Raw genomic sequence first — 14514 nt, forward strand, 5'->3', positions numbered from 1 at the left:
GCGTCCGGAGCCTGTGCTCCGCGACGGGAGAGGCCACAACAGAGGGAGGCCCGCATACCACAAAAAAAAAAAAAAAAAAAAAAAAATTCCACTGAACTATTTTGCAAGTTAAAAAATCCGTTTGTAAGACAGGCAACCTATTTTTTCCCTATTTTTGAAGTATGGCCTTTCAGATGATAGGCCTTCTTAAATGTTTAGGAATGCTTGTGAAAAAGAAAGAAAGGTTATTCTTGTCACCCTGTGAAATAAAAGAGCCAGAACCTTTATTTAAAAACAAAAAAAAATCTATCAAGTGTTTATAGATATGGAACAGCGATGTCTATTAGCATTGATAGAGATTGTCTGGCGTTTTAAAACTCAAGGCTGTTTTAAAACAGGGATGAGGCTGCCGGTCACCCAGACATTTCTTCCTTTCTTTGTATTTTATCCGTCCGATTCCTTCGGCCTGTCTTTGCAGCCCTTTTATCCTATCTAAGCATTTGCTCAGGCTTGTCTGCCATTCTTCATATTTCTCCTGATTGTTTTCTGCGTGCAGCTCCAAGCTCTCTACCATACTTCCTTGATTCAGAAGCATATGCCTATTTCACATGTTAACATTTCTGAAATCAAAATGACTCCTACAGTGGATATGTCCCTTTACTCCAGTATGTATTATTTTCCCAAATAGGTGTTAGTGCATGAACATCACCCGTTGAAATTAATGATGACTTGAAACAAAACAGGATACACACAGATGCAGCTGTTGTGGTAACCACAGGGTGAAAGCTGCTGTGTTGAGATGACGGTCAAGGGTATGTGAGTAATCGTTCCCCCAGAACATAAACCCACCTTCATCCCCTGCTCCCACCTTTGCCGTCTCTGGCAGGTCTCACTCTGCTTCAGTAGCGGAGCAGATCTGGAAACAGGAGGTGAGGTAGAAGGAAGAGACTGTGCCCTCTGAGGGGAGGAAATTGTGGGCGCACCGATGACCCTGTCAGCACGTAAATCTCCATTTGACAACAAGACCAGGTGGTCAGCAGAGGCCCTTCCCTGCTTCTCCTTCCCTTGCCAGCCACTGGGACAATTTAAAGACCAGTGCAATGATGTCTGTGAGAATAGGCGGTAAACTCTAAAGCAGTGCTTCTCAAGTGTACAGGCTAAAATCTGGGAGGTCTTGTTAAAAATGCAGACTCTGATTGAGAAGGTCTGCGGTGGGCCTGAGATTCTGCATTTCTAACAAGCTTGCAGGGGATGCAGACGTTGCTGGTCCAGGGACCGCAGTTTGAGTAGCGAGGCTCTAAGGCAGAGTCGCCAGATTTAGCACGTTAAAAACAGCAGACACCAAGTGGAACACACTTACACTCAAAAAAGGATTCATTGTTTATCTGAAATTCAGATTTCACTGGCTGTCCTGTATTTTATCTGGCAGCCCTACTTTAAGTTCCTATTAATATGTAAGATGTTCCTTTTTTCAGTTCAGGTGCAAGTCTCAGGGAGCATGTTACGATTTGCTGTTTTCTCTTTGCCTCCAAGGAAACCCTTGATGTTTCCCTTAGTGGGGTTTTTCTTAGATGAAAAACAACAACAGCAACTGGGATGGGCAGGTCACGTGTTTCATTTGTAACATCACCCACTAAAGATAGCCAGAGCCCAGGCCAGGTTGAAGTCATCTCAACAATGAATTGCTTAAGCTTCACAAGTGCATCAAGAGGGAATTTTAAGTTGGAAATGCAGCACAGCCTTCATGAGACACGATATTGTCCACACAAACCTCTTGTCTCTGATGAGATGCCTTTGTGGGCCAAGGATGGATCTGGCCATTACTGGATTCAATTCGTGTCTTAGCTCAGGCTGCTGTAACAAAAATACCATAGACTGGGAGGCTTAAACAGAAATTTCTTTTCTCATAGTCTGGAGGCTAGAAGTCAACAGGGTTGGGTTCTAGCGAGAGCCCTCTTCCGAGCTTGTGGATGGCCGCTTGCTTTCTGTGCCCTCACATGGCAGAGAGAGAGGGCTCTGGTCTCTTCTTCTTATAAGGGCACTAATCCCATCATAGGGGCTCCACCTTCACGACCTCATCTAAACCTAACTTCCTCCCCACTACCCCACCTCCGAGTACCATCACATTGAGGGTTAGGGCTTCAACCTATGGCTCTCGGCGAGACACAAAGATTCCGTCTATAGCAGATAATACTCACATCCACATCCTACGTTATCAGAATAGCTAATAAAGAATTCAGGCCAGTGTCCGTCACTCAAGAACAGCAGCCTCAGGTGCATCGTCAATGACCAGCAGGAAAGTAAGCTGGCGAGTGGAACGTCTCCTCCTTCCATTTCTCACTTACCTAAGCAACGTCTGGGGGAGAAATGAGATTAGCAACCCTCCGACTTAGGCAAACAGAAGGTGAAAGGAAGCTAAGAAGTAAGGGAGGAAAATCAATCATAATCTAGACAGCCAAAGGGAAAACAATGAAAGAGTCGCGGGACAGGTTACAAATCTAGGCCTCCTAAAGCTCCCAGGGTGAACCTAGAGCCCCCAGGAGGACATCAGAGTCGTCTGTCACCCCTGAGAAGGGCGTTCCGGGCAACCGGTGACCGGAATGAGCTGCCTGCACAGGAGCTAGAGAATGATCTGATGGCAGCAGGCAAGGCTAGGCGCAGAAGGAAATAAAACTTTATATGATTAACATGTAGAGGGTAAAGCAGTGTCAGGAAGCAGCGAAAGGAAAACGGAAGCCCTTAGGATGTTCACATAGGCTCTTACCTTTTGGCTCCTGGAGAAGCAGAGTCTTGCTTCTGAGGACGTAACCGTGTTGAATTACATCATCTGTAACTTCCTCGAGGATTGTGTTCTCCTTATGGGGATCCTTTCTCTAAGCTCATGGGAGTTAAAATGGAAAGGGGAGTATGGCAGTCGATGGGTTGGGGCAGGAGTCGTGCAATGAAAGCCAATCGGAGGCAAGTCCCTGTAGCACATGGATCTCATGATAGAACATACACGAATCGCAGTGTCTTCAGGGTTTCTTTAGTCTGTTATATCCAGGCTCTTCCTTCTCTCCCATGAAACTGGTAAAACAGCTTTCTGCTTCTGCCCCTTGGCAACTAGTGTTTGGCCACCACTGTGTCCTTTCTTTAAGATGCTTTCTAGAAGGAGCCCATCAAGATGCCGGCTGAGAGACAAGGATTAATTGGATCCATTGGAAACGTAGCTTTTGCTGGGAGCCTCTGCTGTCTTTTAAGTCACCTGATCCTCACAGAAATAACTGTGTACCCCAAGGAAATCCTTCCTGAGGCCAGGAGGTAAATACAATAAATTGTAAGAAATAGGAAAAGTAGAAAAATCTAGAAAATAGGTCAGTCGCTCTCAACAGCCACTGAGTAGATTGACTAAGCAAAGAAACTAGGAAGTCATGAGTGGGTACATTTGAGCAGCTGGCACAGGGGCAAAATGTTGCGTGGTGATGAGAAATCTGTCAGAGACGGTGACGTGACAGGTCTGGCAGGACATTACTGTCTTAGTCTGATTGCGGGGTATGTCCCAAAGCACTCCAGCTGCATTTGAGAGAACTGTAAAATTTTTGATGTATAGCCAGCCAGACAAACACCTGGGGAAAGTGGGAAGTCTGTCTGGGAAGAAAACTGGCAACTGTCCAAGCTGACACTGCTGAAAGCCCACTTCCCTCCTCTGGGATGCTTAGGAGGGACGACCCCACGAAGGCTGACTGTCCTGGGGGAGACGGACGCTGCGTGCGCCTCCTGGAAGTGATGAAAAGTGTGGCTGCAGATGGGAGGAGAGAGGCATGTTGCTGTCGACAGCTCGGCAGCCCTGAGGACTGGCTCGTGGGTCTTCTTTCCCACCCGCCCTGGAGTTTGCTGACTCCAATTCTACCGAGACAAGATGGTTTGGGCAGCTCCTGCCAACGAGCTCAGGGCCCACGTCACAGAATTTACCTTCTGTTCACTAGCACAACCAAAGAGCTGTGTGTCCTCCAAGAGTTCCAAACCATTTCACGACACGCATCTTCCAGATGGGAAGAAAGCCACAGCAACTCATTCTTCTGCCCGTGAATCCAGGCTTTAAAACTCGGAATTCTGCTGCCGTCAACCCTCCTAAGAAACAAGTTTGGCCTTTGAGGGAGCCATGTTCACAGCTTAATTTTATAAGAATGCATTGCAATTGCATAGTGTATTATATTTGTCAAGCATTTTCATGTACTTTCACTTAATATGGCAGCTTATGAAACAAATGAGGTAAGAATTATCCATATAAATATAAAAATAATTATATAAGCGATATAATTCTATATACTACTATACTACTATGTACTACTATACTATATATATACTACTATATACTACTATACTACTATATACTACATATATACTACTATACTATATATATACTACTATATACTACTATACTACTATATACTACATATACACTACTATACTATATATATACTACTATACTATATATATATATATATATATATATATATATATAGTAGCTAAGTGACTTGCCCATGATTACACTGCTGGGTCCCAAAGAGATCTCAGGTGCCCTGGGTCAACCTCTGTGCCTTTGACCATGTCTTGGTGTCACATCTCTTTGAAGTACCTAATGCCACAGACAACTCCAGCTCAAAAGTCTTCAAGAATTTATAAATCCACTTAAAACATAAAGTCACAGTAGGTTTTGAATAATTCCATTTTGCAGTCAGGAAAAAATGGAGAGGGAAAAAGTAATATACATCAAGAACTTTAGAAAACTGTACTTAAAACTCAGATTTTTTTAGACTGTGGTTAAAACATACACAACATAAATTTTACCATTTCAGCCATTTTTTAAGTGTACAGTTGAGTGGCATTAAGTACATTCACATGGTTGTGCAATCATCGCCACCATCCATCCGCAAACATTTTTATCTTCCTTACCTAAAACTCTACACCCATTAACAATAACACCCTACACCTCCCTCCCACCAGCCCCCATCAACCACCATTCTACTTTCTGTCTCTATAAATTTGACTATTTCAAGTACCTTACATAAGTGAAATTATACAACATACGTCCCTCTGTCATCGGCTTACTTCACTTAGCATGATGTCTTTAAGATTCCTCGATGTCAGCATGTGTCAGAATGTCCTTCCTTTTTAAGGCTGAGTTATTATATGTATAGACCACATTTGTTTATCCATTCATCTGTCAGAAGATACTTGGGTTGCTTCCACCTTCTGGCTGTTGTAAATAATGCTGCTGTCAACATGGGTGTACAAATATCTGTTTGAGTCCTTGCTTTCAATTCTGTTAGATATATACCCAGAAGTGGAATTGCTGGATCATATGATAATTCTATTTTTACTTTTTTGAAGAGCTGCCATACTGTTTTCCAAAGCGCTGCACCATTTTACATCCCCTCTAGCCATGCAGGAGAGTTCCAATTTCTCTACGCTCCATTGATTCTGAGCCCATTGATGGTAATGCCCTGGGTCGAGAATGCCTGCTGTGCTGACCCTGGTCACTCATCACTCATAGCAAGCTCCACAGAAATTTCCTCCACCAGGACTCCTTCTGGATTGAAGGCTTCTCATTGTATCCTCACCAGGCAGAAGGGGCTGGGAAGCCCTGTGCAGCCTCCTTTATAAAGGTTCTAGTCCCAATCATGAGCACAGAGCCCTCTTGATCAAATGCCTTGGCTTCTAATACTATCACCTTGGGCATCAGGTTTTCAATATGTAGATTTTGGGAGAACACAAACGTGCAGACCATAGCAGATGTGAAGATAAATAATTCTTCAAAACTGCTGAAGATTTAGACCCTACACATGGTCTTACAAAATAGAAGGTAACCAAACTGGAGAAGCTATGCCTGACTGTTCCCGGATTCCACTCACTTTCCACACCACAGCACGAGGTATTGGCAAACAGTGACACCCCTCCAATTTGTCCTCATTTCTGGGTTCTCCCTGCCCCATGTAAATGTGCAGCCCGCGTCAGAACCTGGACTCTCTGTAGCAAGATTCTCCTCCCTTTCCACGTCTCCCAGACTATGATGGTGCAAAACTAGAATGCCCTCAAGCCAAAGAGCTGGTGCAAAATCTAATAAAGGAAAGAATATTATGGGCTCAAAGATGCGTCCATTCTTGCAGGATATGAGCGTTACGTAAAGAGATCAAACAAGAGAGGCAACAAATACATGGGCTGGTGCTGAACTGGGCTTCCATTGAGCCCCCAGGCTGCACTCTGGACATCCACAGATTTGGCCTCAGGATGTACCCCTGGAGCGACAAAGTGGCCATTTTCTTTTTCAACTGTGTTTTTCGGTTTAAGTTTCCATAGTGTCTCTGAAGTTCCCCTTTGAATACACTAAAGGAGAAAAGGTTCTTGAGGACATGGGTGCATTGTTACTTGGTTTTATTATAAGTAGCTGACCATCAGCAGGCGCAGTTCGAGGCTGGGTTTCTCTGGCAGTCTTGTATTGTCCCTGCGAGCTCAGACTCCCAGGGGTGGCATTCCCACGTAAGCGATCGCAGTCAGCTTCTGTCAAATGACTCCCGGCTAGCTGTGCCGTGCGCACAGCGGCTGAAAGAAACAAAGCCCTCCTCTGACTCAGCATAGGTACAGCGGCAGAGGCCATTGTCCAGAAGGTCCAGGGGCAACACCAGAACCCAGGGGCACCTTTCAGCCCCTCTCAGCTCCTGTGCCAGCAAAGGCTGGACGACCCTTGTATTTTTTATTCCGATGGGCCTTACTGATTAGGTAGAGCTCACGCAGCCAGGCACATATAATTGAAAGTCAATGACAGTCCATCCAATGTCATATTTTAGAACTTATATCAGGAAGACCATCTCAGAATCTAACAGAATTTTATTGGTATACCAGATATATTAAAAGGCAACACAAACATCACGCTTTACTGAAAAAATAAAGAAATATAGTTCCATGACTCTTTCATTTCAATTAGGACATTTTTTAGGGCAGTAAATACTGTGAAGTTCTATGGAAAAGAATTTGCATTGCGCTCTGTGTGCTTTATTATTCATGATGTAGTATACATCATGAAGTCAATTTTATTCAAGATATGGATGAAGACATGGAGCTTATTCTGGGACCTCTGATTTAAAATGGGTAAACCGGGCTTCCCTGGTGGCGCAGTGGTTGAGAGTCCGCCTGCCGATGCAGGGAACACGGGTTCGTGCCCCGGTCCGGGAAGATCCCACGTGCCGCGGAGCGGCTGGGCCCGTGAGCCATGGCCACTGAGCCTGCGCGTCCGGAGCCTGTGCTCCGCAACGGGAGAGGCCACAACAGTGACAGGCCCGCGTACCACAAAAATAAATAAATAAATAAATAAAAATAAATAAAATAAAATGGGTAAACCGGGCTTCCCTGGTGGCGCAGTGGTTAAGAATCCGCCTGCCAATGCAGGGGACACGGGTTCGAGCCCTGGTCCGGGAAGATCCCACATGCCGCGGAGCAACTAAGCCCATGCGCCACAACTACTGAGCCTGCTCTCTAGAGCCTGCGAGCCACCACTACTGAGCCCGCGAGCCACCACTACTAAGCCCGCAAGCCACGACTGCCGAAGCCCGCACACCTAGAGCCCGTGCTCAGCAACAAGAGAAGCCACTGCAATGAGAAGCCTGCGCAACGCAAGGAAGAGTAGCCCCCGCTCTCCGCAACTAGAAGAAGCCCACGCGCAGCAACGAAGACCCAATGCAGCCAAAAATAAATAAATAAATTTTAAATAAATAAATAAAATGGGTAAACCATGCAAGGCAGAAATAGAGACACAGATGTAGAGAACAAACATATGAACACCAAGGGGGGAAAGCGGTGTGTGTGTGTGTGTGATGAATTGGGAGATTGGAATTAACATATATACACTAATATGTATAAAATAGATAACTAATAAGAACCTGCTGTATAAAAAAATAAATTCAAAACAAAATAAAATAAAATGGTAAACCCATCATGCACAAATACATCATGCATAAGATTTCAACACCTGAAATATGGCTTAAATATAAAGTTTCTTTGTGTGTTTCTATTTCTTCTTTTGGAGGCTGATGGATAGAGCCTTTGGTTTCAGAAAATTGGAAAATAACCTGCGGGAAAGGGAAGAATTTTAAGCATAAGTACATTGTACGAGAAAATGTAAATAGGAAGGACAAATAGGGGAGGGGAAGTTTTCTCAGCTTTCAAGCAACACTAAGAGAGGCAGTAAAAGAATGATAATGATAGCAATTAGGCAGGGCTGCTCCAGCCTATCAGATGCTTGGGCTGGATGTTCTGACTCGCCTTGAGATCCACTCTTCACCCGTCCACCTTGGTCTGTGCCCTGCAGGAGAACCTCTACAGACTGCATCACCTGGGTATCCTTTCCTGTTGGCTTCCAGTTGGGTTCAGCCAATGGGAGGCACCAGCCAGAGGTCAGAAGGAGGGACTAGAGCGGTCAGGGTATCATTCCCTCTGCTCCCTCCCTGAGGGGCCTTGGTTTGGCAGTTGCAGTGTCTTCTGGCTGCATTCCGTGGTTTCAGATCTCATGCATTCTGGTAACAGCTCCATCCCCTCTGGCCCTTCTGCTGTTGCCAGCCCCAGGGTTCTTTGCCACATTGGTTGGTTTCCTTCAACGCTGTTCACACCTTTGTAAACAGTCTCTTCTTTAAACTCTCTTTATTGCTCCTTTGAATGTGCCATGTGTTTCTTACCGGGACACAGACAAACATAGTGCCTTTGTAGGAATTAGAAAAGGATGCCCAGATGGGAATATGAAGGTTCAGTATACTATTGTCTCTACTTTGGTGCATGCTAAAATTTTCTAAAATAAAAAGATTCCCACAAAAGAGAAGAAAAGGAAAGGAAAAAGGAAAGAAAAAGGCACCCCTTTTGGTGGATGGTGCCCTGCACGGGCACTCGGGCTGGATTTCAGCCCCAGCTCCCTCCCTCGGCAGGTGACTTTGTGCAGTGCCCAAAATGCCCTGCCGAACTTGGAAGCCCTACAAAAAAGTGGGCAGATCCCTAAAAACTGGAAAACATCTCAAAGAGAAAGTGAGGATTGACCTGGGGCTTTAAAGATACTTAAAACTTGAATGGGAAAGTTCTTTGCCGGCAAAGATAAGATGGATCCAGGGAGAAGATTCCACAAGGCAAGGAGGGTACCTTGAAGGGAGTGTTGCAGCCTAAGAAAGTAGACAGGAGGTGGAGATGGGCTTGGATTGCTGAGCCATAAAGTGTGAATTGTAGCTTATGATCAACCAGGCAATGTGGTGCAGTGTTTGGGCACGTGGGCTCTGAAGTTAGATCCATTAGCTCTGTAACTTTGCACAGTTACTTATCCTCACTAAGTCTCAGTTTTCTATTGTACAAACGGGGCTGAAATAGTACCTACCTCCTAGACTTGCTGGGAGACTGAAGTTTTTTAATGCGTGTGAAGTGCTTAGCACAGTGCCCGGCATTTAGTAAACACCCCATAAACATTAGCTACTATCATCAAGTTTTAAACAGAAGAGTGACATGATGAAAGCAATATTTTGTGAAGGTTAACCAGACAGCTTGTGAAGGTTGTGCTAGAATGGAAAGACGTGGACAAGGAAGTCCATCTGAGGCTGCTGTAGCAGTCTGTGCCCCAACTCTCCAATAAGGGGCACCAGAAATGGGAAAGAAGCCAAAGGTGCGAGAGCCTTGTGAGAAGAGTAGGAGGACTGCCACATCTCCCTCGGGGAAGATGTATGCCTTGTTTTCACCGTTTGGACTTTTTTCCAGGAACCGAGCCCGAGTTTTGCCAACGTTTGGGCTCACTTTTAGAAACAACGTGGCAGAATCAGGTTTCGAGGTCGCTCCTGCTTCACCCTACCCTGTCCTCCCTCTCTGCCCGGCAGATACTTGCCTGAGATCATGAACGATGGGCTGACCAACCAGATCAACAACCCCGAGGTGGACGTGGACATCACGCGGCCTGACACGTTCATCAGGCAGCAGATCATGGCTCTCCGTGTGATGACCAACAAACTGAAGAACGCGTATAACGGCAATGACGTCAACTTCCAGGACACGAGTAAGAAAGCCTTTACCAGCACCTGTAATCTCCAGAGTGAAAACCATTATAGATGATTATACCATAATTTGTCTCTTGTTTAAAGAAAGATTTTTTTTTAATTTTTATTTTATGTTGGAGTATAGTTGATTAACAATGCTGTTAGTTTCAGGTGTACAGCAAAGTGATTCAGTTATACGTATACACGTATCTATTCTTTTTCAAATTCTTTTCCCGTATAGGTCATTTCCCATATAGGTCATAGGTATTGGGCAGAGTTCCCTGTGCTATACAGTAGGTCCTTGTTGGTTATCCATTTTAAATACAGCAGTGTGTACGTGCCAGTCCCAAACTCCCTAACTATCCCTTCGCCCCACCTTTCCCCCCTGGTAACCGTAAGTTCGTTCTCTAAGTCTGTGAGTCTGTTTCTGTTTTGTAAATAAGTTTATTGTAATTTTTCTTTAAGAGCAGTGTGCACCTTGGCTCTTTTGTGTCATTCTTACCCCATCTGCAAAGCTATTTATAGTCCTTGGGGCAGAGAGCTCTGCTCTGCAGAACTTAGGATACTACTAAAATCATAACTGCTCTTAAGGAATGGTTTCAGTGGCTGACATTCAGCTATACTAAAGCTAAAACTGAGTTTTGTCTGCCAGTTGATCCATTAATGATAAGGCAGCAAAGCAATGTTCTCCCTTTCTCCTTTCCCCATCAGCGTTTATGTCTCTGCCTCAAACTCCCATCCGTCCTCCTAACCACCAAGGGAAGGATATTCTCGAGACTGCTCACTCAGACAAGACAGGGAAGGAATCCCTGTTGTATCACTTAAGAACTGAGGTCTTGAACAAATTACCTCTTGAGTCTCAGGTTCTTCTTCTATAGGATGGGAAACATTCCTGAAAAAGGATTGTTGGGAGGTTCATTTGAGGCTGTGTGTAAAGGAGCTAAGATAATATCTCGTGTACCATGGAATCAACTGCGTCAGTTCTTTCTCCTTCTCCAATCGTGCACGTACACGACCCACTGACATTTGTATCTGAAATCTTCAGAGAAATAGTAAAATGCTGAAGTAATATTACACATGACTATTTTATTAAAGATCACAACATATCAGAAGTGATTTGAAAGCCTACTGTATGCACATCAAATGAAACTAACTGTATTTGGGTTTTGTCTAAGTGGTTTCTAGATGCATAAAGGCAAGTTTTTTGTTGTTTTGTTGTTTTATATATTATAAAAGAATATATTCTCTAGAAGAATATATATTCTTATGTATTATATATATTCTTCTAGAGAGAGTTCTCGGGAAAAGATTTCTTGAACTTAAGATGTGGAGTTGCCAGTGATTCTGTTATTTGGTCACTGAAGCAAAAGATGATGCTTGTGTGCTTGAATTAATGAGATAGAAAGAAACAAGTTACAGATGGAAGACATGAAGTCATCTGAGTCCTAACCATCATTCTACTGGGTTGTCCCCTGCAGAAAATTTTTCATGCTTAATTCCCTTTGAAATAACTCCAAAATTAACTCTCTAAGGGCAGGATAATTGCCAACCTGATAGACTTGCTGTAAACTTTCTCAAGTCCTCCCATTATTTCTCTTCCTCTTTACTAAACCTCTCCTCCCCTCTTCAGAAGAGAAAATTACACGAGGTTTTAGCCTTTGCTGCTTCTCCCCTGCTCATGCCTTAGCTTCACTCCTCTCAATTTATCTTTTCTGTCTTTCTGTCTAATATAATAAAATGCTTTATTACCTAGAGAATGACTATTGGAATAAATAATTCAAGATACATAAGAATTAGTTGATATTGGCCTTGGTTCTCTCTCCTCTCTGACCTAAAGAGGTTGTATACATGTCAATCTGCAAAGCTTAGGGAATGTCCTCAAGGAGAGATCTTGCTCTGTTTCCCCTAAAAAATAAAAATAAAAATCAGCATCACTTAAGACCATCACTTTGCTCTAAGCCCAGCACCGAACTTGGCCTCCTGCATTAGGATAGTGTCTGTCATATAAACCACTATCACATCTTGTAGTCATCACCACCCTTATTGCTTTCGATATTTAAAAAAAATCACCCTTAAATACCTGCATTTGTGATTCTTTCAGAAAGAGATGGGGTCGTTATTTTTCTCAACTAGATTCTCTTGTCATTATATGCTTACCACATTTTTAATATTCTAAATCACCTTAGTAATATCTTTGTAAAGGTTATATTACTTCTTGTTCATAATACCAGTGTTTAATATAATTCCCTTAGCAATTGTGATATCTCTGAATTTAATTAATGGGCATTTTCCCCCTTGCAAGGCCACTAAAGATAAATTAGAGAAAATGTTAAGAACCTGGTATAGTGTATTCAAGTGATCTTATGTGGTATTTAGATGTCACATTTTTAAAAAAATTGCACTGAGTTGAGCCGTGCTTACTGGGGGGACATTGGAAGGTCCCTGCATTACCTGGCTTTGCTTAGGTAGCGTCTAGCAGCCAAGATGGTGCCAGTCTTTGGGAGCAGCTCAACATGCTCATCACCATTTCAGGCCAGCAGGGAGGCATTTAGGGCTATTGAATGGACTCATTGAGCAAAGAGGGGAAATAGCAAACGTCCTTACCAGGTGTACAGTTTCCTAAGCCCTGCTAAGGAACATTATCTCACTTATACCCTATAAGAATTCAGTGAAATAGATATGATTATTCTCATTTTTACAGTGAGCATGCAGAGCCCAGTGAGACTAACTGGCTTGCCCTAATTCATTTAAATAAAAGACAGCAGGTTAAAATCTAGGTCACCTTTGCTGTAGGAACCACATTTCTTCCGTCAGGCATCATTGCACACCCTGGGTTTGGTGCCCTCACACATTTTATCAGGGGGTTTTCACATATCCTCAACAAGGTGAATGTTATTGTCAGTAGCTATGGAGTTGGGGAAACTGAAAGAAGTTGAAGAAACTGCCCAAGGCATATTTAATTATTCAATAAGTATTTATTGTGAACCTGCTATATGCCAGGAGCCATTAAAGCCAATGGGGATACAGAAATGAACAGTATGCGCGACGTGTCTGCTCTCCTCCAAAAGTATACATTCTCATGGAGAGAACAGGAAAGTAAATAATAGAGTTGCAAATGGTGCTTAAGTACTTCTACATAGCTAGTAATGGATGGAGACTTAACTGGACCCAGATCTGAGATAAAGCGTTTAAGAAACATGAAGGAACCAAGCAGTCAGAAGTGGGAATAGAGAAGGCCCAGAAGGCATATGAGGCAGGCAGGGACGATGCCAGGCTAAGACAGCATACTAAGTGGACACCCGGGCGTTGGTTTCAAGCGCGGAATGGCAAACTTCTTCTGTAAAGAGCTGCGTATTAAATATGTTCAGCTTGGTCAGAAATAGAGACACAGACGTCTCTATTAACACTCTGTTTCAGGGACTTCCCTGGCGGTGCAGTGGTTAAGACTCTGCACTTCCACTGCACAGGGCACGGGTTCCATCCCCGGTTGGGGAACCAAGATCCCACATGCCTCGCGGTGCGGCCAAAAATAAAAAAATAAAAATTGAGCACTATGTTTCAGATGGCTATTTAGATACAGTCCACCCACACATCACAGACCTGCCCATTATAAAAAAACCCATGGGGGTTGAGTGGGGTGGAGGACCCTTGGGTGGGGAGATGTCCCCTGCCACCTCCATGCCCAAATCTCACGTGTGCCCCACTCTTTGCTAGACTGGGTCTAACTCTCCTTTTCAATCTGTCCGCACCAGGTGATGAGTCCAGCGGCTCGGGGAGTGGTAGTGGATGCATGGATGATGTGTGTCCTACGGAGTTTGAGTTTGTCACCACAGAGGCCCCGGCAGTGGATCCTGACAGGAGAGAAGTAGACTCTTCTGCAGCCCAGCTGGGACACTCGTTCCTCTCAGGATCTCTCGTCTGCGTCGCCCTGGCGTGGCAGAGACTGTGCAGATAATCCTGGGATTTGGGTCAGATGAAACTGCATTTTAGCTATTTGAACGGCCAACTCACTTCTTTTCTTACACTCTTGGACCATGGACCATGCCACAAAAGCTTACCGTTTTCTATGAGAAGACAGCAGTACTGCACTATGCCTCCCTTTTTGTTTTCCCAAAGAGTACTGGGTGCCAGACTGGACTGCTTCCTCTTTCCTTCTGCTATCATCTGTGGGAAACTTGTTTATTCTAGAGAATTCTTACTCAAATCTTTCGTACCAGGAGATTTTCTTACCTTCATTTGCTTTTATGCTGCAGAAGTGAAGGAATCTCACGTTGTGAGTTTTTTACTTTTTTCCCCCATTTAAAAAAAAATAGGAAGAAAATAATTTTCCTTGCAAAATCAGGCCAAACCCCAAGACAACTGCATTTTCAACAAAGAAGCAAACGAGAAAAATAAAAGAGCTGTAGTGCTGTAAGTTCGGCATTGCCAGCCAACTCCCAGTGTAAGCTTTTCTGTGACAAATCAGGTTTACAAAATGCTTATGCGGAGGTTTGAAATGTTT

General features: G+C 43.9%; 1 protein-coding gene across 1 annotated transcript in view; it reads left to right on the forward strand.

The window, feature by feature from the left end:
- The window catches only part of GPC6 (glypican 6), a 1083120-nt gene extending 1069113 nt beyond the window's left edge, over positions 1-14007 (forward strand). The window contains exons 8-9 of the mRNA XM_024123209.2: positions 9858-10033; positions 13766-14007. Of these exons, the coding sequence (XP_023978977.1) occupies positions 9858-10033; positions 13766-13968 (379 nt within the window). The 3' untranslated portion in view covers positions 13969-14007. The remainder of the gene's footprint in view (positions 1-9857; positions 10034-13765) is intronic.
- The last annotated feature ends 507 nt before the right edge of the window (positions 14008-14514 follow it).

Source organism: Physeter macrocephalus, chromosome 13 (assembly GCF_002837175.3).
Source record: "Physeter macrocephalus isolate SW-GA chromosome 13, ASM283717v5, whole genome shotgun sequence".
NCBI classification, from domain to species: domain Eukaryota; kingdom Metazoa; phylum Chordata; class Mammalia; order Artiodactyla; family Physeteridae; genus Physeter; species Physeter macrocephalus.